The 27,120-nt window shown below is 44.4% G+C and overlaps 1 protein-coding gene across 2 annotated transcripts in view; it reads left to right on the top strand.

The window, feature by feature from the left end:
* The window catches only part of scube1 (signal peptide, CUB domain, EGF-like 1), a 90,651-nt gene that overhangs the window by 52,684 nt on the left and 10,847 nt on the right, over positions 1 to 27,120 (top strand). Inside the window, exons 7-13 of one of the 2 annotated variants that reach the window (XM_076722338.1) lie at positions 636 to 725; positions 7,195 to 7,311; positions 21,046 to 21,168; positions 23,963 to 24,079; positions 24,702 to 24,824; positions 25,032 to 25,151; positions 26,389 to 26,487. In XM_076722338.1, the coding sequence (XP_076578453.1) occupies positions 636 to 725; positions 7,195 to 7,311; positions 21,046 to 21,168; positions 23,963 to 24,079; positions 24,702 to 24,824; positions 25,032 to 25,151; positions 26,389 to 26,487 (789 nt within the window). The remainder of the gene's footprint in view (positions 1 to 635; positions 726 to 7,194; positions 7,312 to 21,045; positions 21,169 to 23,962; positions 24,080 to 24,701; positions 24,825 to 25,031; positions 25,152 to 26,388; positions 26,488 to 27,120) is intronic. The other variant, XM_076722339.1, reaches the window with a different exon arrangement.

Consider the following 27,120-nt stretch of genomic DNA (forward strand, 5'->3'; position numbering starts at 1 on the left):
TCGTCCTCCCTTCCCTCTCTTTCTTGTTGTCATCATCACCCCCTTTTTCTTTGCTTCTGTCTCTGTGCCCACATTTAAGGCAGCTTGTCTTGGAAATGTTGGATGTGTATCCTCCCCTACCTCTCTTTCTCGTTTTCCTCCTCCATCCTAACGCAAGGGAATCATTGCTGACAAAGTGCGGCTGTTTGATATGGAAGACAGAAACTCCATCGGCGGCAACATCAACGTCAACATCAGAATTAAACTCCCTTTTAACGGACACCCCAGTCCCACTCCATCCCCAAAACCCCACACCTCTACCTGTCTTTTTGAAAACTTTTTTCATATGTAAGCCCTCAACTTCCTCCCCTCCCCTTCCCTACCTACCTACTTGCCTACCTACCGCTTCATTTTGTAAGCTACACACTGATACTGATCATTTTCATTTATTTTGTTTTGTTCTTTTGTTTGCTCTGGGGGATTTATCATTTGTTTGGGGATTAACACTCTAACAGGGATTTTGGCGCTTCTTCATCGCTTCTTGCTTCTTGGCTTTGGTTTTTTGCTCAAACGCCAAGAGGGGCTGAAGGTCTGGTCATTTGGGCTTCTCATTAACCTGCTGCTCACTGTTTGTCCCCTTGTCACTTGTGTTTTAGAGAAAGATGAGGCTGCAATTGAGAGCTCTGAGTTCAATGCCACGTCAGTAGCTGATGTGGACAAGCGGGTGAAACGGCGGCTACTTATGGGTAACTCTTTTCTTCCTCTTTCTATGTGTTGCCATGGCGCTTGTGCTTGTATCCCCGACTCCACTCCTCTCCGTTCTTCCTCGTCCTCCTCTCTTTGTCTTTATTTTGTTAATCTTTTTTTTTTGTAAACTTTTAATGCCCAATGTGTCTACTCCCACAGTCGCAGTTTTGTTGCAACAGTATCTAACGTGATGAAAACGGAGTAAAAGAGGTCGCTGTTTCCCTTTAAACCCTTCCTCCCTAACTCTATCTACCAAATTTCTGGATGGCTCTAAGGTTTTCTCATTGACTAACATTTACTTTCCCAGTTGCACCTTACTCCAAATGTTTTGTGCCCCATTCCCCTCATTTTTGGATTACCCACGACACCTTACTGGCAAAACAAAATACCCGAAAAGGTCAGAGACCCAGCTTGGCCCATGATTACACAAGTATGCCATGAAAGTGAAGTGAAACTGTCTCAGATATCCGAGTCCTATGTACTTACTGAATCATTCAGGCTTCATGTTCAATCAAGGCTAAAGTCTGCAGACTGGACAACCCTGTCACCAAATGTATGTGTGTTCTTTTTCATGGTAAAGACCTCAAATCACACATTAGGTGTGTCTTTTGAGATTGCATCAATGTCTGTTCTTTGGGTGGGCAATTGCAAGTGAAACCGACAACAATAGTCAAATCCTCCTTTTGTTGCTGAGGGGCTGCATGAAGCAAACTCAGGAGCTCCAGGGATCCTTGGACCACATTGTAGGAACCACTGGTCAAGCCTGATCCGTGTTCAAGTTTATCTTTGGGTGTTCTGTTCCTACGATAAATGCCATTACAGTATTCAGGACTTCTGTTTTAAAATATATTTGTAGGTAGGCCATGATTTTGTTTCTGAAAGACTGCACCATGTCGCTTCCAACTCTCAGACCTTCAACACATCTTTCAATAAATTAATGAATGTTTTTCCTATGACTTGATCAATCAGACTTACCCAGACTTACTCAAATGGGTGTTTCAGTCAAAGTTTTGATTTCTTTTTCTGAAGCACCACTTCCATCCTCTACTGTTTGAATTTCACCTTTCCTTTATTTTCTTAGACAGAGGTGCATCGAAAAAATTCCTCCTGGTATCCAGAATTCCAAAATGATGCTCTGTACAGTCTAAAGCCAATTAAACCTCAATCCAGACAAGTTTCATTTCAGCAGGTTCTAGCCAGTGTGTCTTGGAGAAAGAGTGGAGAATTTGATTTAGGGGCACGTCCTCGTCCTTCCTCAACCTCTCTGACCTTCTCTCTCCTCCCTTGATTACCTTTTAACTGAATATTTTATTTCTTCTCTCTAAACCATGCTTCACCTCCTCTTGTACCAGCATGCCACCTGTCTTGATGGCATTCCACTTGTAACCTGTAGTGTTCTGGGACTGCCCAGTTGTAGGTCATGTACACCTCACTTGAAAAAACCTACCATTAGAGATTGAGGCTATTAATCCCTACATGGAAGTTTTCAAATCAACCCCTTTACAGTGTGATCAGGATCAGCCACAGCAGAAGAATCTGGTTAGTGGTGCAGAATGTTGTTAAAGAGATTTCAGACTTAACCCTGGTCTCAGGTTTGAAAGGCTCTGCTGCCTCCAGATTTGAAGTAATGGATGAATTTCATTTGAAGCTGAAAAAAGGAAAATCATTTCATATCAGCCAATGCTCTGCTGAAATTGGCTTGACCTTGAAACATCCAGCGAGTTTGACTGGTGTTAAATGTGAACCATGCAGGGTATTCACAAGAGTAGAGTGAGTTTGATCCCCAGCTCATACTGAAGTGTCCTTGGGGAAGACACTAACCCCCAAATTGCTTCTATGGTAGCTTGCTGCCATCAATGTCTCAGTGTGTCAATTAGAGTAAAATCTGTAATGCACTTTGGATTAAAGAGCTGTATTAACGTCCACATAGTCCAAACCATATTGTTTGCTAAAAGTTAATGACGTGTGGGCAACTTAACACTCCATTTATCTTAATAGCAAATGTATTAGTAGCAGTACATTGAACTTGAACAGTGACATAGACATGTTGAATTTGGAATTCATGGACAAGGATCGTGTAATTCATGTTCTAATGGATCTGGATACCAAACTAACCCAAGCAGTGAAATTACCACTGATGTCTGTGTTTTAGTTAAACAATGATTAATGTTTGAATGCGTGCCTCCATCATGCTCCTGTGCATGAACGAACGTGTACATGCATGCGGCGGCTGAGAGCACAGAGGCCATCCCGATGCAGCACTGGCACAGCCTGAACAGCATCAGTATGTTAGATTTGACACTGCTATCTGTTTGTCTGCTTCCTCTGGCACGCGGCGCTCCCGTCTCTGCCCCCACCGCCATCACACAGCACAGACAACACGCTGATCAAGACAAATGGAGCTGCAACCGAGGCTCTAATGAAAAGCTGCTGCTGAGATGAGGACAGGCTGGAGAAGGAGAAGGAGTGAGACGGAAAGGAAAGCAAGGGCAGTGTAGAGGAGGGAGCGTGGGTGATGATGAACAAGTAATTCTAAGACATTTCGTGATGTTGATATTAAAGGAATAGCTTAACCCGAAGCCAGGTGCCGGACACATGTGAACGAAGTGTCAAAAGAGAGACTCAGTGGTGCTACAGTGGCTGTGGCCCTGGATTCCAAATAAACTATCACGTCAGGACAGATGGAGCTAAGATGAGGTGTGTGTATGTGTGTGTACACTGAGTGTATCCATATAGCTTGATTACAGGCCAACGCTATGCTGACTGACGGCTGATTTAGGTGCCCATCACGGGGCAAAAGGGGATCTTGTTGAGTGCTGAAAGGTGATCGTGCTCTTCTCACCTTTTTACAGCAGTGCAGCAGTTGTTGTAACTTGGCATGATGCTTTAGTTTACACAGTGCACATGGTTTTCTCTCTCATGCTCTCCAGCTTTAATCAATGGAACATGTGTCCTCCTCTCACGCAAAGAGCAGTTTGCAGCGGTCAGCGTTTCCATGCGAGGAGTGTGATGGACATGTGTATACTTGCTGTCGTCCCCCTCATTCCTCTGCCCCTCACTGACATATTGTAATCCCTGCAGATGAAGCTGCAGCCCTTGATCAGACTGCGAGAGTTTCATTCCAAAATGAGACATCTTATACCCAATAGTGAACAAAGTATGTAAGTCATTTTGTAAAATTAATAAATGTATAATTATACATGATGTTCAGGTTAATCTAGTGGACCTCAAAGTTGCTAACCTGCCAGTGGTGTGTCCAGACTTTTTTGGTTGGAGTGGCCCAAGTGGAAGCACTGACTTTTGCTGGGGTGGTCTGAAGTGTCATGCAAACACACACACACACACACACACACACACACACACACACACACACACACACACACACACACACACACACGTCAGAATAGCATTCATTTACCATTTCTCATATCTGCTTTAATTACTAAAATTATCTCACTGTTCCTTATATTCCTGTTTATATATTTTTTTCACATTACGTACATTTAGCTGATGCATTTATCCAAAGCGACTTCCAATAAATGCATTTTAAAGACTGAAAAGATACCAATCACAACACAAAGTGGCAGCATACAAATACAAAATAAAGTTGTACCTCCAAAAGAAAACGTTGCACAAAAACAGAGATGAATATTCAAAAATATTCATCAGACAGGTGGTTCAAACTAAGGTCCCGCCTCTCACTGCACAGATAGCTAATCATACTTAAGGATAAGGGGATGGCATTTGCCCGGCCAGTCAGATTTCAGGGCTGGTCTGTGCTACCCCAAGACCCCCTTTTGGACCGACCCTGCAACCTGCATAATCCTGGTGACACAAGTATAGAAGTGGCACATTTCTACTTGTAATCTGTTTCATCCTTCTTCAAATATGTTCAACAAAAAATAAGTGAAAGTTCGAGAGTTGATTCAACAATCAGTTGCACAGAATGGACAAAATTTTTAGATCACTTAAAGGAAGAAGATCAAAATAACTCACATGTCTGTACTGTAAATATGAAGCTACAACCAAGAGGAAGTTAGCTTAGCTTAGCATAAAGACTGGAAACTGGGGGAAACAGCTAGCCTGGTTCTTGTGGAGTCTTGGTGTCAAGTGAGGTTGTGACTCAAAAAATAGCCATCTTTGCACCAATTGCAACAAATCATTGAAATATCTGCTGGACCAAAAATCAAACAATGTATCAAAGTTTATTTCTGAATAAAAAGAAAGCCTAAAAACCAAGAAGCATACGTACTTTTAGTATGTTTTATTGCTTCAGTTACAGCTCATTGGCTTTCTTTCAGCTGTTCCCTTCACTTTGTGAACAGTGTCAACAGAAAATCCACCAACTTTTGCAAGTGTGGTAACAAAAAATGCAAAATATTTGATACAATTTGCATAGAACCCACCAAAGAATGATAAAACATTAAACAAACACGACAAACTATCTGAACCCCCAAATTATGGTGATGCAGAATATGCCCCGCCACACACAAACCGGGCGAGGACAGAAATATGCGAGGTTAGACAGAGGGTGTAGAGGCTTGGAGAGGGGGCTGAGGGGGGTACGAGGAGCTTGTCCGGTACATCAATCAGGCCCGGCGGTGCGTCTATGTTCCCGCACTTGGTCTGGCCCTGGGGCTGGGCTGGGCGTGGCCTGGAGAGACAGGGGCTCAGAGCAGGTCTGTGCTCACCCTCAGCTAATGATAGGGCCCACTGTACTCAGTATAAATCACTCTGACCCATAAACACCACCTCCACACGCATCAAGTCTACTCACATCCACTTTTATCTTCTCACTCCAAAAGTCATATTGACTGCATACACCTGTGCAGGCACTAAGACCATAACCTTAATTTATCAGTTAATATAAATTCTCTCACACACACACGACAGAGATCCATGGTGGTGAGTGGAGAGGGGACAGGGGTCTGCTGTCATACCCTACAGGGCCCATCAGACAAGCTGCTTGGATGATGGAGTGTCTCTCTTTCCAGCCTTCCTTCCTCTCCTATTTCTTTTTTTTTTTTTTTTTTTGAAATCGTTTGCTATTTGGCCTCAGAACTTCTCCAGTGAGAGCACCAGACATGCAAAGGATTGCAAATGATGAACACAGAGCTTTGACGGATAAACACAGCGAGGAACAAATGCCGGCTAGAAAACAGAGATTAAGGGAAGAAGCCGTGAGATTGATGTTGTTTGGAGCTGCATGAAGAAACACAAACAAATCTACAAATACCTTCCTGTTTCGTGATAGAAAGCATCAGCCATGTTGGCTCCGATGTGTTTGTGACTCTGCATTCTGAAAGGGCATTATGCTAATGCCTTGACCTCTGGATGTGGGTGTGTTTGCCAGCCTGAAAGAGCCTTTCCTATTTCCCTCCTCACTTCTCTCGGGCACACAATCTCCTGGCATTTTAATTAAATGGGAAAAGCTGCCAAAAAGGAGGGGAACATCCTTGATTTACACGCTGCTGTTGTCCAGCAAAAGCCTTTGAATTCCAAATGTCAACTTTTTGGAGCAACTAACATTTATCTGATTATTCGTTTTCGAGAAATTTCTCTCCTAACCTGTGCACTCATTCACACAACAGCGATATGTAGGACTTGGATTTTTCTCTGGAATTACTTAAGTCAAACCCAACAAAAGCAGAACAGCCAGTAAGTGAAACTTCCTTATTAGGTGTAGTTTTATTGAATCCTTTTCAACAAACATGAGTCAACGTCAAATTTCAGCCTCCTCAGCACTTCTCGAGGCCCATTGGGAAAGTGTGTGCTGAGCTTTGCTAAAGCAACAGCGGCTGGGCAGGTGAGCTAGAGTTACCATGAGCTCGTGTTTGTTTTGGGATCAGCTCAGGCAATATTCACAAGTCCGAGCAAACCTTATCTACGCCACGTACAAGAACATTTTTCTGGAGTAAAATATACACGCTGGTTCTACCGAGTGTGTTCTAGACTTACAGCACTCAACCTTGCACTAACTTTATTTTTCTATCTACTTACTTTAATCCCACCTTTTTTTTTCTTGTGTTAACTGATTTCTTGTCACGTTTGGAAACAGGACCGACCTTTGGGCCAAAGAGTTCTTCACCCTCCTCTATCAGCACAGTGTCATGTGTTTTTGTCATGTTGTAATGACACACTGTTGTCCATGATATGCAAATCCTGACTGTGACTTTCTGTGTATGGACACTGTATTCATCGCTATAAAATAATGTCTCTGCTCATGAAAACTGGGGTGTGATTTCTTCATCTGTGTGTTGACAAAGCTACATGAGAAAACACAAGAATACATCATATCCTACTGTGCTATTATTCGATTGTGTATACTTGTACTGCATGAAGCTTTGTCTCAACCCACATCACCTTCAGTGTCTCTAGTGTCTCTGTCATGGTCTTTCAGAAGCTGGGGTCACATGTTAACACCCCCTTCTTCTCTTTCTTTTGCCACCCGTGTCCCGCTGTCTGCAGAGACCTGCGCCGTGAACAACGGCGGCTGCGACAGGACATGTAAAGACACGGCCACTGGGGTGCGCTGCAGCTGCCCAGTGGGATTCACCCTGCAGCCCGACGGCAAAACCTGTAAAGGTCAGTAAATGCAATAAAAGTGTGGGAATATATGTGTGTGTGAGGTCTGCGAGCCTGTTGTAAGGGTCAATGGTGCACGGCTGCTGTTCACTGAGCGCTCTGTGTATGCACCTGAGCCTGCTATGACTGGTATCTGAGTGATCCAGAGCCAAACCCAGCCCTGCATCCGCTTCACTTCCAACTGCACAGAGCTCCGGTCGCGGTCACTGCCACTGCCGCCGCTTTTTGTTGTTGATCTTGCCGCTGAGCATTTCTCCACTTCCGACTGCCTGCCAGTGACGTCAATGACGGTGGTCCGAGGAGAAGGCCGCCACAGATCGTGGGCCTAAACATCCCAAACATGTTATTGTAGTGTTTTGGCTTTCGTCTAAACAAACAGCCTCACTGAATGCGGCCGACCTGTGGGTTCAAACGGAGTCAAAAACTGGTCTTTACAGGCAGAGGCGCTTTATTCTCTTCAGGGCTGGACAGAGCAGCAATGACAGGTCTGTGAGTTGGTAAAATGATGCATTTTGGAGTCACACGTATAAGGTTATATAGTACATTTTAAAGTCTGCTCTAAACCTAATCTCTGACTCCTAAAAAGACTAACTTTGGATGATACCCACAACTTCTGAAATCTCATTCTAGCTACATTTTTGCCCACAAAATGCTCTGACTTCCAGTGGAAGTGCACAAAGACGGGTCCTCTTAATGGCTGGTGTTAACAGGAGGAATGATTACATGAAGCAAAAGCTATTTCAGTGCTGTTTTGCACACCTGACTGTTGTTTTAAGACAGGCTTTTGTTCACCAAAAGTCAGAGTAAAAATGCATTTCTGTCATTATACGACTTTGATGTCGTGATTAGTGTGGTGCACAGTGGATATTCTCTGAGTCATGTTTCTTGGGTAAAACTACCTCTATTTACAGTTAGAAGGATAATGAAGCCCCACATTCCTCTGCCACATGCACACGTGTGATGGTCAAAGGTACCGCTCTTCCTCTCTGCATGGACAGAGAGACGGATCAGTGGCACACAACCCCACATGTGGACAGACATGGTCAAGGAGATATGAGAGTGGTCATAGCAACGGGGTGCAGGTCATGTGATAGCGATATGAGTCTTTGTGTGTCAGAATCTGGGCGCCTGTTGTGATGGCAGTACGCTCTTCTAAATTGTATAATACGCTTATGTATTGCGTGTGTGTGTGTGTGTGTGTTCTGCAGTATGTGTGTTTCCAAAATGAGTGTCAGGCAGTTTGAGAATGTGGCATGTAGGTGTGTGAAATCCTGGAGCCGGAGCTGTCTCGGGCCTGGCAGGCAGACGATGCGTCGGCAAACTTTGAGATGTTTGAACAGTGAGGCCCACGCTGGGCACTGTCTCTCTCTCTCTCTCTCTCTCTCTCTCTCTCTCTCTCTCTCTCTCTCTCTCTCCCACTTGTGGCACACAAGTGGGACACACACACACACACACACACTCACTTAGACAGCACCATCCAGCTGCAGATGCAATAAATACAGCAATTGACTTTCAAATGCACTCATCTAGAAGACAGGACAAAACAGTCAGTTCCTAATATGAAGGACTAAACACAAGAACGCAGCATATTCATCACGTTAGCGAGCTCTGGGGGCCTGCGTTTGTGCATCACATTAACATTAAAGTTAATTAACATGTAATTTACTCCTGTCCTGTAGGGTTTCAGAAAAGTTCTTCATTTAGTTCATCAGGTTCTTTAGGTAGTTTTAGGGAAAGATCATGGTTTGGGCTAGAGGAAGTATTTGATTGTCATGGTTACAATAATAAACACTTGGTTAACATAAGCAAACAATGGTGGTCATGATCAATAAAACCAACGCTAATTGGAAAAAAACAGTGGACTGAAGCGTTTAAGTGTGAAGTTTTGATGATCATCCATCTGCTCCAACCTCCTCCCCATGTGGACTTTGTCGCACTGTAACAGCGTAACTTCACTCCCTTCTTTGCTGCCATTCTTATTAATAAAGCTGCTCGAGGACTTTATCACCGAGCTTAAACAGATGTCACGTTGGGGCACTTACTGATTCGACTGATGTCTGTTGTTTTTCATGGGAGGACAACACATATTGAAAATGAAAACGCCTGCTCGTGAGGCCAACCATTTGCCTCCAGCAGCCCTTCTATCAGCATCGTCTGCTGACAGGCGTGTAACACTAGAGTTGCATGCTGGGAGAACATCTCGCCCGCTGCTCTGATGTCAAGTTCAAGCCCAGAAGCTTCCACTCTGTTTCCCCAGGTGATTTGTAGTCCTGACAGAACCCAGCATTTACAGTGGTGGAAAGATGAAAAGTTCCCCCTCTCTTTTTTTTTTTTCGGGTCTGAGTTGAGTGGGGAAGATGGATAGGAGTGCAGTCCAGCTGTGACCCGCCCACATAATTTGGCTGTGGATTAGCCCCTGGGCTTCATAAATCCCTAAGGATCAGTGCTGAGGGGAGCTGAGAGACACAGAGCAGGCAGCGCACATCGATCAGTCCATCAGCCGGGCACAGAGCAGGAAAACACACAAAACTCAAGACAATGCACACCCATGCTTGATGTCAGACAACCTGCAACATTACCGCTGCTGTTTGTAACTCAGCTCGACTCAGACCCTGACGCGCAGGCTGACATCATCCACCAGCAGTGGCTTTACTGCACAACTCCATCTTTTTAAATTACTAGAGCGAGCCAGTAATCAAACATCCGTATCTGGATGATGTGCTGGATCCTGGGTGGAGCTGAGGTGGTAGGTGGCAACCACATCAGTCTCATGGCTGAAGGGCTTGTCAGGGAGTGAATTTTGCTTTTGTGTCCCTGCCTTCATTTGGCAAAATGTATTGACTTTGCATGTCCCATTCACTTTGAAAGGTCAGGTCAGCCAAATAGTCTTAGACAGAGGTGAGGAGAGGGAGAGATAGGGGATGAAATACAGCTAAGGCTGCTGGTTGAACATGGGTCAGACACATAGGCAGCATCTTAAACCTTTAGGCCACCAATATGCTCAAGGTGTTCAGGGTGGAGCCTATCCCAGTTTCCCATTCACTTACACTACATGTCTTTGGAGAGTCTGCTGCCCCAGTTTTAGGCCCCACCTTTATCTACCTAGTAGTGACTATACTGTGCTTTACACAGCCATTTTCATCAGCTTCAACCATGTCAGCGTCTCCGCTCTGGTTTTCAGTTTCAGCAGCGTCATTTGCCTGCTGGCCTGTTTGTGCTTCAGTCCTTTCTTTATTGACAGGGCCTGAACAGCATTCAGCAAAGTCCTTTCTGTAACCTTAGCAACAGCATGCACAGGTTGCAGCGGCCATTTGAGGGTTCGCTAATCAATATCCCCTGCCGAAGCCCATACGTGCATGTGTGGGTGTGCGTCGACTCCGGTGGCACATGTAATCACAGTCGTGTTAGCAGCGTATTGTAGTGCACAGGCTGGACTATAATTGCTGGCATTTAGCAGTTTACTGAACATAGTAGTTAGCAGCAACATAAGTGCCATGCTGTGAGGTGGTCTCATCTAATGTGCCACTAAATTGCTTGATAGAGACAGACAGCTCTCTCTCCACCTCTTTCTCTCGCTGTCTGCGTCTACCTCGCTTTAAAGCCAAGGAGATGTGCCCTGTCGTGTCTGTCTATCATAATCATTTCAATATAAACTATGTAGGGCATGTTTAAAACCCACCAGTCCGATAAACGCCCTTTCATCTCCGCTGACAGACGAGGCGGTTCAGCCTCTCACGATGACAGACACGCCAGCCCGAGGAGGCGTGTCATCGCGGGGCTCTCGTGCCGACAACTGGGTGAGAGAGGGAGACTGAGGGAGAGAGGGGAAGGAGATTTTTTTTAACAGTTTCCAGATGTTTGATTAGAAGGTGCACACAGGAGGTTGGATGAGTTACTGTGCGTGCATGTGTGTATGTGTGTGTGTGTGTGTGTGTGTGTGTGTGTGTGTGGGGTGTTCTGTGGGTTAATTAACACGTATTTAAGTTGCATGTTAGTCTGTATTTTGTGCACATACAAGCTCATTGGAGGTTGGACATGTGTGCCCTTGTGCTTGAGGTTTTGTGTGCGCCTCTGTGGATAGCATGTGGTCGGTGTACTGTTATGTACAGTACACAGTGTGTACTGGCACCACAGACACGTCCCCACTGGCCTGCATTCCTCCTCTACCTGAAAAGACCTGAACACACACACAAACACCCAGTCAGATCACACTAAGAGGACATGATCTTGTCCATTTACGAGGAAACTAACAGGCTTCTAACAGAGGAACACTGTAAACATGTATGCATATAAACACACGCGCAGAGACGGTTGTGAGGTTTCCATCCAATTTTAGTGAGTTTTGTTCAAATTTTCCAAAAAAAAAGCAAAAGAATACGCATGTTAATGTGTGTTAGTAGTAGCCAGGGTGTCACTGTTGCCTCAGTAAAGGGTCGCAGATCAGTGGCCCCCTCAACGTTCACACTCATCAGGTGCACTAGTCCAGTCATAATGCCACGGTCTCCATCACCTTACATGACTGCTGCTCGGCCTGCCGTTCCCACTCCGGCCAAACCAGGCCCAGATCACCGGCAGTTTTATTTTTGTGTAAAACTGAGAGTTTCCTTTGGCCCGCATGCACCCGGGGAGTGTTTGTTATTAAACAGAATCGAGCGCCGGGGCCGTTTAATACCTGAATAAATACACGCTATCTCCCGGCCTGATGTCTGTCCTCGCCACCGGCAACACCCTACGAAGAAAACTATCGCTCTCCAAGAAAACTAGATCCCCTGTACTCCATCCGTAATTATTTGTAGAGGTTCAGGTTTCTGTAAATGTATTCCATTTAATTGCTTTCTACTGCAAATATTTGGTAAAACTATATTTGGTAAAACTCTCCACTATACGCAGCTCGTACCCTGGAGGTATGAGCTGCGCATTCCTACGAGCAAGTCGAAATGCAGTTAAAGTGACAAGAGTTTCATTCCTGGTTGGTTTGTTTCCTGTGTTTTTCATCTCGGTCTATCTCTCAGGAGCGAGGTAGACAGACGAGGCTCTTACATAACAGCCTGACCCAGTGCTTGACCTCTGGATGGCGTCAGAGGTGTGCAGTTAGGCTCCATTTACTCCACCCCCATTGATGGCGGTTGGTTTAGGCTGCAGCTCTGATCAATCAGGTCAGTTTTATCAGGCAGCTGAGCGCCACAGCAGCATCGGGGTCTTTCCTGGAGTCAGGTTTCCCATTCCAAACACTGCGCTCCTCAAACACAGCCCGGGGCTCACAGAGGAGCAGGCAGGGGGTGGAGGACTTGTTTCCTTTGGCCCAGGTGGATGTTAGCAAGCCTTCTCATTTGGCTCTCGGCCTCTTCCGCGGCCAGCACAGTGTATGTGAAGAGTTCACGTCCAAAATATCTACCCTGGAATTAAAATTCATTTCCTCAAGGTTGCCGTTCAACAAGCAGCAGATTCAGTTAAAATTCCGTTGTATAGGAGGAGTATTATTTGGATTACCGAAATATTTTGTTAAAAAGTGACACAATATGTTTTTCCTAACCGGTGCAGACGGACTCTGGAAATTTCCGATCTATTACTCATTGTTACATCAAGCAAACTGTTTAAAGCTCTGAAGGATGCAGTTCTTCATGGTCAGCCAGACGACTCTTCGACATCCTCTGCTAAACACTGTCAGAACAACTTGGACTGGAAGCAGACTTCAGTGTCACTCAGGCTTCCAGGATTTAAGAGACTGTAGCCTTCCTCAAATTAAGCCAGGAAACAAACAGAAGTGTCATATTTTCATCATGTTTTCTATATGCTTTTTGTTCATCTTACATTGGATTGTCGCAATTTAGATCATTATCTGCTTGGCAACAGTCCTCCCCTTCTGCAATGGCATTTTCTTTTGATGATTTTCTGACAAATTTGCTCTAAATTTGAAAGGAAACTTGAGTTAAGTTCAGGGACACTCTCTCCTTGACGATATTTTGGGACCTATAAATGTAGTCAGCACCAGATAAAGTTGAGAAACTCTGACTAAACAGATGTTTTTTGAAAATTCTGCTTGTTTTTCTTATTAATACAATAACTGCACTAACAGACTTTGATTCTGCTTATGCATCACTGGAATGACATGAAGTGAGCAACACAAGCAAAATAAACAGGGCATAAAATGTGTAGCTTTAGCTACAAAAAGCTAATTAGACCAAGAGTTTTCAATGAACGTGCTCATCACAATAAGCTGATATAGAGCTGCGTGAATACAATAAGATGTTGTGTTGTCACTGAATGTCCTTCTACATGTTTCACAACATATTCTTGAATTATTTCCATGTAACATTTTATAACTTTACATTTGCAATCTCAGAACTTTCATTAGCTATGTTCAGTTGGAAATACACTGCTTTTTTAATTCTTTATTTTGGTTGTTAAATTGTCTGAGTAGCTTTATAAAGGTCCTAAACGGTCCTAAATGTAGCTTTCCGAAACCTGGAAGTTGCATGCCATGTGCAGGCAGTAGCAGATAGCCAGTCTGTCAGTGAGAATATCTGAAACAGCTGGTTGAGCTGTGTGGTATTCAGACAGACACACAGCTCTTGGCAAAGGATGGAGCTATTGATTGAAGGCGAGGGAGATATTGATCGTCTAGAATAAATGTCAGAGATGGAACCCAGGAGTTATATAGTGTGTGTGTGTGTGTGTGTGTGTGTGTGTGTGTGTGTGTGTGGGCAGTATGTGTAGGCCTTGTGTAGTGAAAGTGACAAATGACTCGTCTCTCACAAGGGCAGACAGAGATGGAAAGAGTTGGCCGTTTGTGGAAGAAACATTGGAGTGAGAGACATAACATCACCACTGTGTGTGTGTGTGTGTGTGTGTGTGCGTGTGTGTGTGTGTGTGTGTGTGCGCGTGTGTGCGTGCATGCTTTTCTCTTATTTGTGTGATTGCTGGTGTTATTCAACCTTTTTTTCCTTGTCTCAGTGCTGTCCATGTGCAGTCCCATGTGAAGTGTTAATTAGTTAATTAGGAGCATCTTTTTTTAACAAACACCTCAGGCGAGATGGCCTCTGGCACCCCAGATGTTTGTGCATGATAACATCAAGGTGCCCATTCATGTGAACACAACATTTCTTGATAATTTTATTCTTCCACTGCCTATATTCTTATACAGACAAAGGCATTTTTATTGTGTTAGGTTAAATCCTTTTTACCAAGCACCACCAAGAAAATCTAACTTGAAATCTCAACATCTTGTTGATGGATTGGCTCAAAATTTTGATTTTGATCACGATGCCCTGACTCATTTCCATCTCTCTCTCTCGTACCATCATAATTAGAATCTGTCTAATATTTTGATGGATGACCTTCAAAGTTAGAATGACATTCCCATCAGTATCAGCAGCAAAAGCAACCGTGCTACACTCCTTCGCAAAGGCTTCTCCTTGATCTACTCTAACGTGATATATATCTCATTCATACGTCACTAAAGCATCTGCCAAATGAATATATGTAAATGTACACAGTTGTGCTTTGTGCATAGTGCCGATAAGCAAACATTAGCATGTTAGCACAAAGACTTAAGATGGCAACAGTGGTAAACATTGAAGAGAACACTGATGATGTTTGAAGTGCACAAAAAGTGATAACCACTAACACATTAAAGTTTATACCTAAATGTTCATAAACAAAGACTATTTCTTCCATTTCTCTTGCTCATGTTTCACATCTTTGCTCCTCCAACATGAAATATGATATCCTTAAATCTCACAAATGAGCATGAATGAACATAATGAGCTTACTTTGAGTGCACTTTTTGTGCACTTCAAACATCATCAGTGTTCTCTTCAATGTTTACCACTGTTGCCATCTTAAGTCTTTGTGCTAACATGCTAATGTTTCCTCACACAAATGAACTAATACGGCACATATCTTACCACTCTAATGCTCAGAGCATGATAATCCCCTCTGAATGACCTTTACTCTGACACCACCCTTTGACTGATTATTACATTGACTACACCACGACTGCTAAAGATCCAAAACTAATTTTCACCTTTTATCTATTGGCTTGCTTTTCTATACAGTGAACATTACAGTCCCATAGAGCCTATAAACCCTTCACTGATATTTTTCTTAACTGCTGCTACACTTCCCTCAAGATGGACCCTGGTGCATTGATGTTGCTCAACAGTAATCGGGAAAAGTACCAGGGTAAGCAGCACCGAGGCTGCCATCCGTCACACCAGCTAGCAAGTAAAAGGTTGAAAGAATGGTTTGAACTCTGGTAAAATGACAGGCTTCCTCTGGTCATGTTTTAGGTAAGAAAATAATATGCCGTACTGAACCAGCTCTGCGTAAACAAAGGTGAAACACCAGATGGACAACTCGGACTTTCTCAGAGTTGCCACACACGTCAGGCCGAGCTCCAGTCTCCCTTCGCCCACTGTTCTGCCTCGCTTTCATCTGTCGTCTCTCTCCTCTCTCCAAACTTTATCATTTCAAGATGTTCCGAGGCTTAATGTATTTATTTAAGCTCAAAGCTTATTTAAGCTCCATTAAAGGTAATTATATACCCCGTTATAAGGCTCAGCCGTCCCCAGAGTGGCCATTAAGTGTGGGTAGATGCAGCGGTTCTGCCAGTGTTTGTGGCTACCAGAATAATTACGAAGCTGTGTCTGTCTGTGCTGCGTAGACCCGGGGTGGTATCCACTGTTTTTACATAGGCATTAGAGCGGAGACGACGTGGGCAGAGGGGGAATGTTGTGGAATGGTGTGTGTCCGTGTGTGTGTTTGTGTTTTTCAGATTGTGTACACTGTGTGTCTTACTTGCCAGTTCCAGATTTCTCCACTCCTGAAGCTTTCCTTGTTGTGGTTTCTATGCCATATTCTTGTTAACTGATTCACTCAAAATTCACCAGCAGCAGGAAAAGATCATCTCAAAATACTCTTGAAAATCACTTTTTTTTTTAGTCTCAGGGTTGGCAAGTGTGCGTAACCTAAAGGGAGAAAGGCAGCCATCGCTCCTGCTGTCTCATAGATAGAGATCATCCCTACAAGCGACTGTCAGCATGTCAGAGAAAAAGAACAGGAAAGTGGCCATGATTGATTCAAATCCTTTGAGGCTGCCGGCGCTGCGGGTTAGACTTGAGACAATAGAGTGTCGGAGGAACACAGAGAGTGGTAATACTGAGAAGAAATTAAAGACAGGAAGAAAGAGGAATCCAAAGAGCAAAACTATTGTAAGTGCAGGTAATTGACTGGCCGTGGAGAGCAGAAAGAAAATGAAGCAAGCTAATCAGCCCAAATGCTTCTCTTCTGGTATGCCATCACTTTTTGGGGTGTTTGAAAGACTTAAGTGTACTCGAATGCCCTTACCTGTACCGCTCTCCTCAAAAAACCCCAGAGCCTCATTCTCTTCCCCCCAGCCACGGGGAAATCCGTTTTAGCCGAGTCAGATGGAGGGACAATCCCTTTAAAAGGCCGCTGACAGGGCACAGCGGGACATGCAGTTTACTACATTTTTACTGCGGCACACGGCCAGTTCGTTGTGGATTCCTGTCTCGGCTCCATATTTAGATGAAGAGTTCATTCAGCAGAAGCTCCCTGAGGATACAGAATGAGAGGATCAGGCCAGGGAGGCCTGAGTCTACCCTGATGGAAAAACACAGTGGCTGAGTTACTGGCTGTTTTATAAGGGCTTCTATCACGCTACACTGAGGGCCATTTGAGAGTGTGTGTTGACTGGACCTTTCTGTGCTCTCGCTACCTCCTCTTGACCCTCTTAATAGCCAGGACTGGACTGATAACCTACACACTTATGCATACTAATAGTTTAAATATGTGCTAGTTGTGTTAGTATAGCCCCACGAGCCGGCCCTCACTTCTCAGTAGACTCATTGTGGCCTGTGACCTAAGAACATTTCATATGCACTTATTATGTTTTCTCATTGACAAGTTCTCATCGTGACAAAATCAAAATCCATCAAGATCACAGAGCAAAAACTGAGCTTTTGAAGTTTAGACTTCTGCAAGGCTGACATCAGTGTGCACATGTTGTATGTAGAAGTATGCAGACAACTAGAACAAAATATCACAGCCTGGGGGTCAAAACCTCTCCCAACCAGTGATTGTCCAATCATAGATTGGCACATTACCAAGCACAACAGGCTTGTCAAGATTTTTTCACCCACTCATGTAAAAACTAGATACCAGACTTCAATATGGTGCCCAGTCACTTGAATGAATGAACAACCCTGCACAGTGTACAGTTCCCATCTGCTTAATTCCCTTTAGTTAGCAGCAAGTTGCTTTTGAAATGTAATATATGTCACACTGATTACACTACATTTGGGTTACTGTCACCAAAATAACCACAAAAGTACAACTAGCTTATATTTCACTATGTATTACCATTATATTATAGTTAATAATAACCTGGTTTCTGGTTGCTAATAATCGTCATATTATCGCAATATATTTTTTTTTTACTGCAAAATATATTACTGTAGCAAGTTTTGTGCTTTTTGTAATGTGTCATATGCCCAACACTGCTGGCTGATAAAAGCTACCAGCCGTAGTTCCCAGTTCAGCCGACAATTTTGCCAGTTAAACACAGTGTTTGTTTTTGTCTGGAATCAAAGACCCATTATTTCCAAAATGATCACTTTAAATCTGTCACCATTATCATTTGTACCCTGCACATGTATCATTTGAGATCAGGAAGCTTGACGTCCACACAGCAGCAGTCATTAAGCGGAGTGGGGCTGTCTGTTACGTGGGCCTCGCCATTCGCATAGAGACGAGCAGACGGGATGCGTTTTCTGACCAGCGGGTGCTTCTGAAGTAGAAGCCGCCATCAGCAAATTCAGAGTTGAAGTGTTTCTTCGATGTAGACATTTGGAACATCCGCATCTTTCTCCCTCCTTCTCTCCCTTCCTCTTTTCTCCCTCTCCTCTGTCCTCCTCTGTTTGTGGTGTCTCGCTCGACTCATTCCCCCCGACTCGAGGCGGTAATCCCTCACGGTTTTCATCACTTAGAGCACCAATCAAAACTGGCTTAGCCTGTGTAATCTGCCAGACTGTTGTCCTCTCGCTCCCGTCCTCCTCCACCTTGACCCTCACCACCTCCACCTTCTTAATCTGTGGTGCCCAAACTTTTCTCTTGGATTGACTGACTACCTGCACAAAGTGTCACTGTGATCCTATAAAATCTAAAGAAGATTTTTACCCAACAAAAATAAAACAGCATGAACACTGATTTGTACATTTGTATATTTTTAATTAATCTTTCATTTTTTTTTCTAGTAGAAACATCTGTCGGGCTAAATCAAACCTTATGGCGGGCCAACTTTTGCCGCTGGGCCCTACTTTGACCAGCTCTGCTTTAAATCTTTCCCGTCTCGTTGCTCCTACCTGATCTTCTCCACCTCTAGAAGCAAAGGTTTTACAGCAGCAAATAGAAAATGTCATGATCTGGAGGGGGTGCACATGCTATAAATGGGAGATAAGGAGTAGCCAAATGTTTTCATATGAAAAAGCCGCTGATTATTAAAAAAAAGTGGAGTCGGAGTTCATCTGAGGGCACCGCAGGCTGGATGAGCCGAGGCAGTGAGGCTGGATGGTTGGATTTTCTGAAACCAGATCTGCCAGCCGGTTTGAAGTTGGCACAGAACACGCTGCCTCGGGGGCGACTGCATTCACCTTATTATTATTTTAGAATCTGTGCCTCTGGATCGCTGCACCACACCTGGACTAGAGCTCAGGTATCCGGGCTTTATTCTACATGGCTTGAGCAGACGTTTTCTCCCAGGACCACAGGCCTGTGGGACTCAACATCAATATTAAAATTAAAATCCAACTCTTAAAACCGAACTGCTGCCAGTTTTAGAGCTGTCCTTCATTTTCGCTCGGTTTGCAGGTTCACATGCAGGTTTAAGCTGCAAGACATTACGTAACGGCATATTCGGTATAAATCAGGCTGGAAGGAGGACAACAGAGAGGACTGTTATCAACTCTCTGTTCCAGGATCCAGAAATGAGTTTGTACAACAAGGCCCAGAAGTAGATGATGGGATTTTAATGATTTGCATCCAGTTTTCTTTATTTTCCATCTTTTCCTTGGTGACGCATAAAGCTGATCATCTGGTCTTTATCTTCTGTTTAACTTACTAAACTTAGTAACTTGATGACCTGCCAGGAAGTAAAAAAAATGTCAAAATACAAAAAATAACAAAACTGCACTCTATTACTGCTAATCTTCTTATTATTTTTCCAGAAATGTTTTGCAGGGACAGAATTGCTATTACATTCACAAGTGTTGTGAGTTTCCTAACCAGAATCGTGACGAGTTCAGTGACGCTTTAGTTGACATGAACAGATCGGAAAGGAAAACCAATGAAATGCTTTTTTTTTTTTTTAATCCTCATTATGTTCAGTAACTCAGGTGGCTTAATGTTTCCCTCTAACCTGAAACCACAACAAACCGATGTCTGGTTTCTGTTTATGGTCCCAAAGTATAACTACATTCAAAGCCGTGCACACGGCACTTGGATTCTCTCCGGGGCGTCTTTAATCTGAAGGTGGTCATTAAAAGAACACGGTAGTGATTATGTCTTTTCCAGTAAAGTTCTGGATTCAAAGATGAAGCAGATCAGATACCAAGAGGTGACAATCACCTCTTTTTATTGGCCGTCACCCACCCTCCAAAGGGAAGGGCCATTAATAGACTTATTTCTCAATGATAATCTCTGCCTGGCCTCCCCCCCCCCTGCAGCTAGACTCCATTAGTTCCAGGTAACTAGCGTATCATAGGATGAGACAGTGGGATCCCTATGAAGAAGCCCGAGCTAAGCCTCCAGAGACCGATCCACGCTGCCTGCTGGAGCCCTGTTAAACAAGCATAACGCTAAATGGACCACTCCAGTACACACAGCACGATGAAACGCTGCACCTTATTTGGAAAAGTCAATAAAAAAAAAAGATAAAAGCGCAGAGAAAGAATTAAAACAGAAAATCCAAGTGAGGGTAATCATGACGGCCGGAGTCGGTCAGACAAAGACAGTGTGTCCTCTTTGTGTTTGTGTGGCAGAGATTGACGCGCTCCCTCTCCAGCTCACTGGCACTGTGGTTTGAAATACGGTGGAAACTTGACGACGGTCTTTCAGCGCTGCCAACTCTGTTTGCCTACTGAAGCACACAAATAAAGAGCATAAGGAAAACAATCCCTCCATCCAGCATATTTGAGACCTGATGCCAGCACAGACCTTTTCACCACCGGCTTTGAATAGAATTGAAGCTTCAGCCAGGGAAGGGTTTTCCTCTCTGCTGCCTTTCAGTTAATAGGTCCAATGCCGACTCACAGCAATAATGGCAGAGTTTGTGTGTCTTTGTGTGGACCCGCAGTGGTAAGAAAGTTGCGTGGCAGACTGGTGCGACGTTATTGGTATGTTCTGGATTTGTGTGCTGTTCATTTTGTCCCTTTTCAGCTGTTAGAACAAGTTCGATTAGCAGGTAATAAATGTACAGGGATACTTTTGGAGACACATACTGACTGCTTCCACCCTTTCAAAGTAAATCAGACCTGTATGTTCCCCCTGGTTTTGGTCACGCGGTTCTCATTTGTACCTGCAGTGCGTGCACTCTGACACATGTGCTGCAGTTGTATTGTGACTCAGGTGGACTCATATGAACATAATAACCATGAGTTGAAGTTTGACAGCGCTTTCGCTGATGGCCTTTTCCATTCTTTTATTGTCTCCACTCAGACATCGACGAATGCCAAGAGAACAACGGAGGCTGCGATCACTTCTGCCGGAACACAGTAGGCTCCTTCGAATGCAGCTGCCAGAAAGGCCATAAACTGCTCACTGATGAACGGACGTGCCAAGGTCAGTGACTGACAGCTGTCAATCACACTCACTGTCATTAGTCCTGCTCTCAGGCTCAGGGTGTCATGCATCAAGTCAGGTCAAAATACACTGAATTTTGAGTCTAAATGAGAATATCCTGAGACTAGAATCTCCTGTTCGGTGCAGCAGTGGAGCTGACTTCCTGGGCTGCGTGTGTAGGGTACACTGGAGAAGCCTCCTTGTGATAAGCGAATATGTTTGTACAACCAAAGGCAGATTCCTGCTCACAAGTCACAGCAAGCAGGACGAGAGAACAGACAAACACAAAATGATTTTTATTAACAACAAAACCCTGAGGGGCTTCTGTCCCCGGCCCAAAACCACAAACAGCGTGCATGCGTGTGTGTGTATACGTGTTGGATTAAGTGTGCATCATCGTTGGTGTGTTTGGAGTCTTTAATAATGTGGTGTTGAGTGTTGTCAGCCACATCACAGAGACGGTGCCTATTTCTGACACACCTCTGCCACCGTACCATGCCAGCCAATAGCTGCCAGGTTCATCCCATCCCCCGACATCTGGACTGCTCCGCTTCAACGTGACCTTAAAATGAAATATAATGTTTAATTTGTCAGCTCTTTCTGTGCCAGTGAGCTTTTCCAGAGAAAATAGCTCCTGGTGATGCACTACATGCCAGTGTGAGAGCATTTGCCAGAACTGGCTAAGAAACCAAAGCAGAAAGATTAATCGTTTGCCATAGTTGCATAAGCAATTCCCACAAATTATTCCTTCTATTCTAAATGTTTAGAAAGGCAGAGAGATAGAGAGAATATTGTCAGCAGTAAAATAAATGTCAGCAATCACTGGTGAAACACCTTATCATGACTTAGGGTGTGTCTCACAGAAAAAGCCAAACCAGAAACCAACATTTTATATATTTTCCTTTTACATTAAACAGCTGTAGACAACTCCTGTGTGCCCGGCTCAGTTTATGTAAACTCTGCTTGTGGCCTAGCTCGAAACAGGCAAGCTATTCCTAAGTCGTCACATGGACAGTTGCCTGGAATATTTACCGAGCCAACATCCAGGCCTTAACAACTTCCTCCACATGACAAACTCCATTATAACATGTCGTATTTTTAGCCCCTGTAAAGCCCCACGGAACAGCCTGAAATAAACCAGGTGAGCTTGAAACGCTGGCCTCCATTCCTGATAGGTTAATAATATTTGGTGCTGGACAAGTATACATAAACACATGTGCAGGCGGGCGTGCATGCTCACACACACACACACACACACTCACACAGACATTGACGTAGCGGTGAATGTGAGCCATCTCGACCTCGGTCCGGTGGAGTTTTTCCGGATTGGTGTATTAGAATGAGCTCTTGTCCTAGTTTAGTGTGGAACTCATGTATTTGTTTACTATAACGTCCACTGTGATTAATGAAGTGGCCTCTTAAGTCTTTGGTGAGCAGCCTGTGTTTGTCCATAAATGAGTCATTAAGATCGCAATGTCTGTAAACCACTCATCCCACTGGCCTTTTCCTCCACCGGTGCAGCAGGACAAAAGCTGCGTGCTGTCGTTAGACGGATTTAAACCATGACTTGACCAGCTCATAATTCCATTACTGCATTTGGAATCCAGCGATGCCTGTGTGACAGGACATCAGCAGGACTTCATGAGACTCACGAGGCTGAACTGGTGCAGCAACCCTGATCTATACTTAATTACTAAAAGCTTGAGTTGAATTTTTCTGATCATTGCATCATATTGTTTTATTATACACATACACATGTCCAGTCATCACGGCCACTATAACAGTAACATGACCAGCTGATCCCAGAGCTGTGCGGGGGAGAACTGATCTAATTGGCACTGCTGTGTAAACAGCAGTCAATATGTTTGCTGCAGAGGAAAGTCTTTCACTTTCGTCCAGCTCTGTCAATCCTTCACATTCTACTTGATTACTGATTACACATCTTCTCGCCAAGATATTTGCAAAGCTGCAGGTGAAGATGATCGCAAGCAGGAGATGTCAGTCTACACGACGCAAAAGACTCCCACTTCTGGTTAGACGGGAAGTTAAAAGACAAAACAAGAATAAGCACTGCGCATGTAGTCAATATGTGATATGGTACATTTTCTAGAAATTCACTTCAAAATCACCTATGGATGAAATGATCAGATGGCAGTATCTGTTTTCAGTCAACGAAGTGAATTAAATAAATGCCTCATAATTAAGGGATGTCATCACGTAAGACAAAAATCCTTTAAATCCAATGTTGCCCTCACACAGTCGTGGTTGCAGCTACCACAGTATAAACAGTGGAGCAAAATGTCATTTTTCTCACAGTACATGTTGTCATTGTCATCTAACATTTTCCACAGTTCAGCTCAGGGCCAGACAACATCTTTTTGTTTGGCCCTTCATGCCTGATGACCCCAGGTTGTGACACAAGCTTCTTGTTATACATTTGCAGTCATCATCAGGGTTATTTTAGCCAGAGAGGATATGACACAACAGTTTTCTCAGGATCAGCAGAACTAACCATGATGGATAAAGTGACATTTATGTGAAAAATCAGGGGAGTTTCCCTTTAAGATGATTCTTTTTTAATGGTCACTTGATGCTGGCTGTAGGAAGGCATCCTCGTCCTGATGTGAATGGGAAACCATTAGCCAACGAACAAAAACAAGCCTAATGAAGCCTAATTTGCCAAGCCATGATGATGATGTCTCTGGCAGTGACGAGCGTGTCCATTTCCCGTTCTCAACCCTTTCCGCTGCACTATTTGCAGTATTTCTCATCGTATCTCTTTGGTCTCCCTCAGACATCGACGAGTGCTCCTTTGAGAGAACCTGTGACCACACCTGCATCAACTACCCTGGCAGTTTCGAGTGCTTGTGCAACAAGGGATACATCCTGTATGGCCTCACTCACTGTGGAGGTGAGAGTCTGCTCAAATCTGTCCCAGTGCCCGAAGCATGGCAGAAATCCTGTACATGACACGGCTGAAGTGTGTGTGTGTGTGACAGAGGAGTGTGTGTTTGTGTGTATGCATGTGAAGGGGAAATGCTGAGCATGTGCAGGTGGCTGCTGCTGAGCGTGCTCTCACACCTCCTCCTTGAGTTTCCTGTGTGGATGATGTGTGTGTGTGTGTGCTCGCATCTCTGTGTGTATACAGTTAAAAAGTTCTCCCTGTGCATGTTCCCAGTGTATGTCTGCCTGTCGGTGTGTATTCCGTGTGTGTGTGTGACTGTCCTGCCGTTCGACTGGCTGACATCACTGATGGAAAGGTGGAGTCAGCATGATCACAGCTGCAGGAGCGGGACTGTATTAGATTGGTGTACCTAATAAACTGGCCAGGTAAAAGGGAATAAAATGGACAAAAAACCCCTAGGATTATGTTTAATACTATCAACGAAGGAGAACATGGCTAGATGCATTTAAAAGTGAAGATCAGGTGAGACTCAGGCTCCCGGGTCTGACTCACTTCAAACCAATCAAACGACACCCGACGTTCCCTCTGTGCTTATTTCTGTATCATACTGTCTGTCGTTGTGTCTCAGACATTGATGAGTGCAGCATCAGCAACGGGAGCTGTGAGCACGGCTGCGTAAACACACAGGGCAGCTACGAGTGTGTGTGTCCACCGGGACAGAAACTCCACTGGAACAAGAAAGACTGCATCGGTGAGCACCAGCTCTGTGTGTGTGTGTGTGTGTGTGTGTGTGTGTGTGTGTGTGTGTGTCTGCTTTTGAGTTAATGCACATGTGGCACGGTGGATTCCGCACAGCCGCCCTGAACAGAGGTGTGTGTGTGTGTGTGTGTTTGTGTGTGTGTGTGTGTGTGTGTGTCCAGGTGGTTGTCATGGTGATGTGACTCTGTGTGTTCCTCAGAGGCGGTGAAGTGTCTGCCCAATGGCAAGCCAGCACCCCGAGCCCAGCTGACCTGCACCAAGAGTGGAGGGGCAGAGGTCTGCTCGCTCTCCTGCCCCTCCAACGCCCTCTTCCTTGCAGGTACACACACACACACACACTCACACACACACACACACACACACACACACACACACACACACACACACACACACACACACACACATGCACCCACACACAGACACAGGTGAGTTTTCTGTTTTATTTTTTCCATATATCAAATCAAATGTCACTTCTTTAGGAATTTTTTTTACTTAATGGCGTTAACCAACTTTAGAACCCCACTTTTCACCTAACATGTGTGTCTTATGCTCTAAACAATAATTAAAAAAATGTATTACCAGAGTTCCAGGTGTCATCTACAGGTTGCTTGTTCTGTCCAACACTCAAGCGGCTGGAATAAGGGACTTTTTTGGGTTCTTTATCTGTATTTCTGCTGCCCTCTGGTGGTGACAGCTCGCAGTCACAGCTTTCTGAATCACCCTCACCTCTCGATGCCACTGATGCTTGATGAAGGCGCGAATGCTCTTTATTGCTATATTTGTTGACTCCTCGGGGGGCTCTCCACTCAGACTGATGTGTTTTTCACTCTGCGAGGTTTTCTTGGCTTCGCCCATCCCAGCACTTTGGCTGGCGCCCAGGCCTCTCCTCCTCCTGCGATAGTACTTAACACACATCTGTAAATCGATTACATTCTTTGATCACGCCATTTTTTCCATAGCGTGGCTCTCGCTCCGTTTAACTTGGCAGCCGTCGTGTTAGAATGATGGATAGCTCTCAGGAATGAGGTGAAATATTTGTTTTTCTGTCTTGTTGGAGTGTGTCTTAATTTTCGAGGGAGGGAGCCATGTAAATTCCTGTGGCTGAACGCAGCCCAGGCTCTTATTTAATCATCTCTCTTTTATGACCTCTGAAAGCTTCATCCCTCATTTCTTACTTGAAATGCATCTTCGTGTGTGCGTGTGCATCATGATAGGGTCCATAGATCTTTCATTTGGGCTTTCATTTCTCAGTGTGGGTTTAAGGTCACATGGCAGCAACCTCTGGGCCGTCTGTCTCGTTTCTGAATGCAGGAAGATAGCAAAGTCATACAACATGTACAAAATTCTTTAGAATCCTCAGAACTGTGCCAAAACCCGGTCCACCGCCAAGCGAAATACATGCTGTTATACCAACACACATAAACACAAGTATTTGATGGTCCAGGAGGACCAGGTCACGCAGTCCGTCAGCCTCCCTTACCTCTCATCACCAGGTCTGATTTCTCTTCTCTCACTGGAGTCTAATGTGTGTGTGTGTGTGTGTGTGTTCCTTACAGACTCAGAGAACAGCTACACACTGAGCTGCGGAGTGCCGGTCCAGCCTGGTAAAGCTCCTCAGAAGAGGAACGCCACCACCGCCTTACCCACCTGCGCCGGTACATTAGGCCAAACATGATAGAAAATGTAGTAGCAACAGAGCAAATGGCACAGCGCACATGTATGCTGTTGTTTTCTTTGAGATGAGATGTGCCAAGACAGCCGTTCATTATGCTGTCAGGTCCTGGACTGATCCGGGAACTGCCTTCCATACGCATACTGCCGGCGAAGGAGAGATCATAGGTGCAGTTCAGCAGGGAGATTTCTATGAGATCCACCTGAGAAAAACTCAAAAGGTCACACCAACAATTATGTTAGCAAGTGTCTGATTATTAATACATTAGGAGATGATGAAGACGTTTAAAACAGACAAAATATACACAAGACATCTCAACCAGGGAGGAGAAAGAGCAGCAGGACCAGCAGCACCGAGTGCAGCAGGTGGAGGTGGATACTGAGGTTCATGTGGTCGCAACCTGTAGTGATTTTACAGTTCATTCATGGTTCAAAGGTCAAATTCAAGTTTTGACACACACAAACCAAAAATACAGTAGTCCACTGTTTGCTTGCATTGCGGTAATCAGATGTTATGTTGTATATTAATAGTAGCCTAATTGCTTCTTTAATGTCTCTTATAATCAGTCTTCAGTTATACACAAGCTGTTATTTAATGTCCGTGTTATTCCCCACTA

The sequence above is a fragment of the Chaetodon auriga genome, chromosome 22, assembly GCF_051107435.1.
Source record: "Chaetodon auriga isolate fChaAug3 chromosome 22, fChaAug3.hap1, whole genome shotgun sequence".
Lineage (NCBI taxonomy): Eukaryota > Metazoa > Chordata > Actinopteri > Chaetodontiformes > Chaetodontidae > Chaetodon > Chaetodon auriga.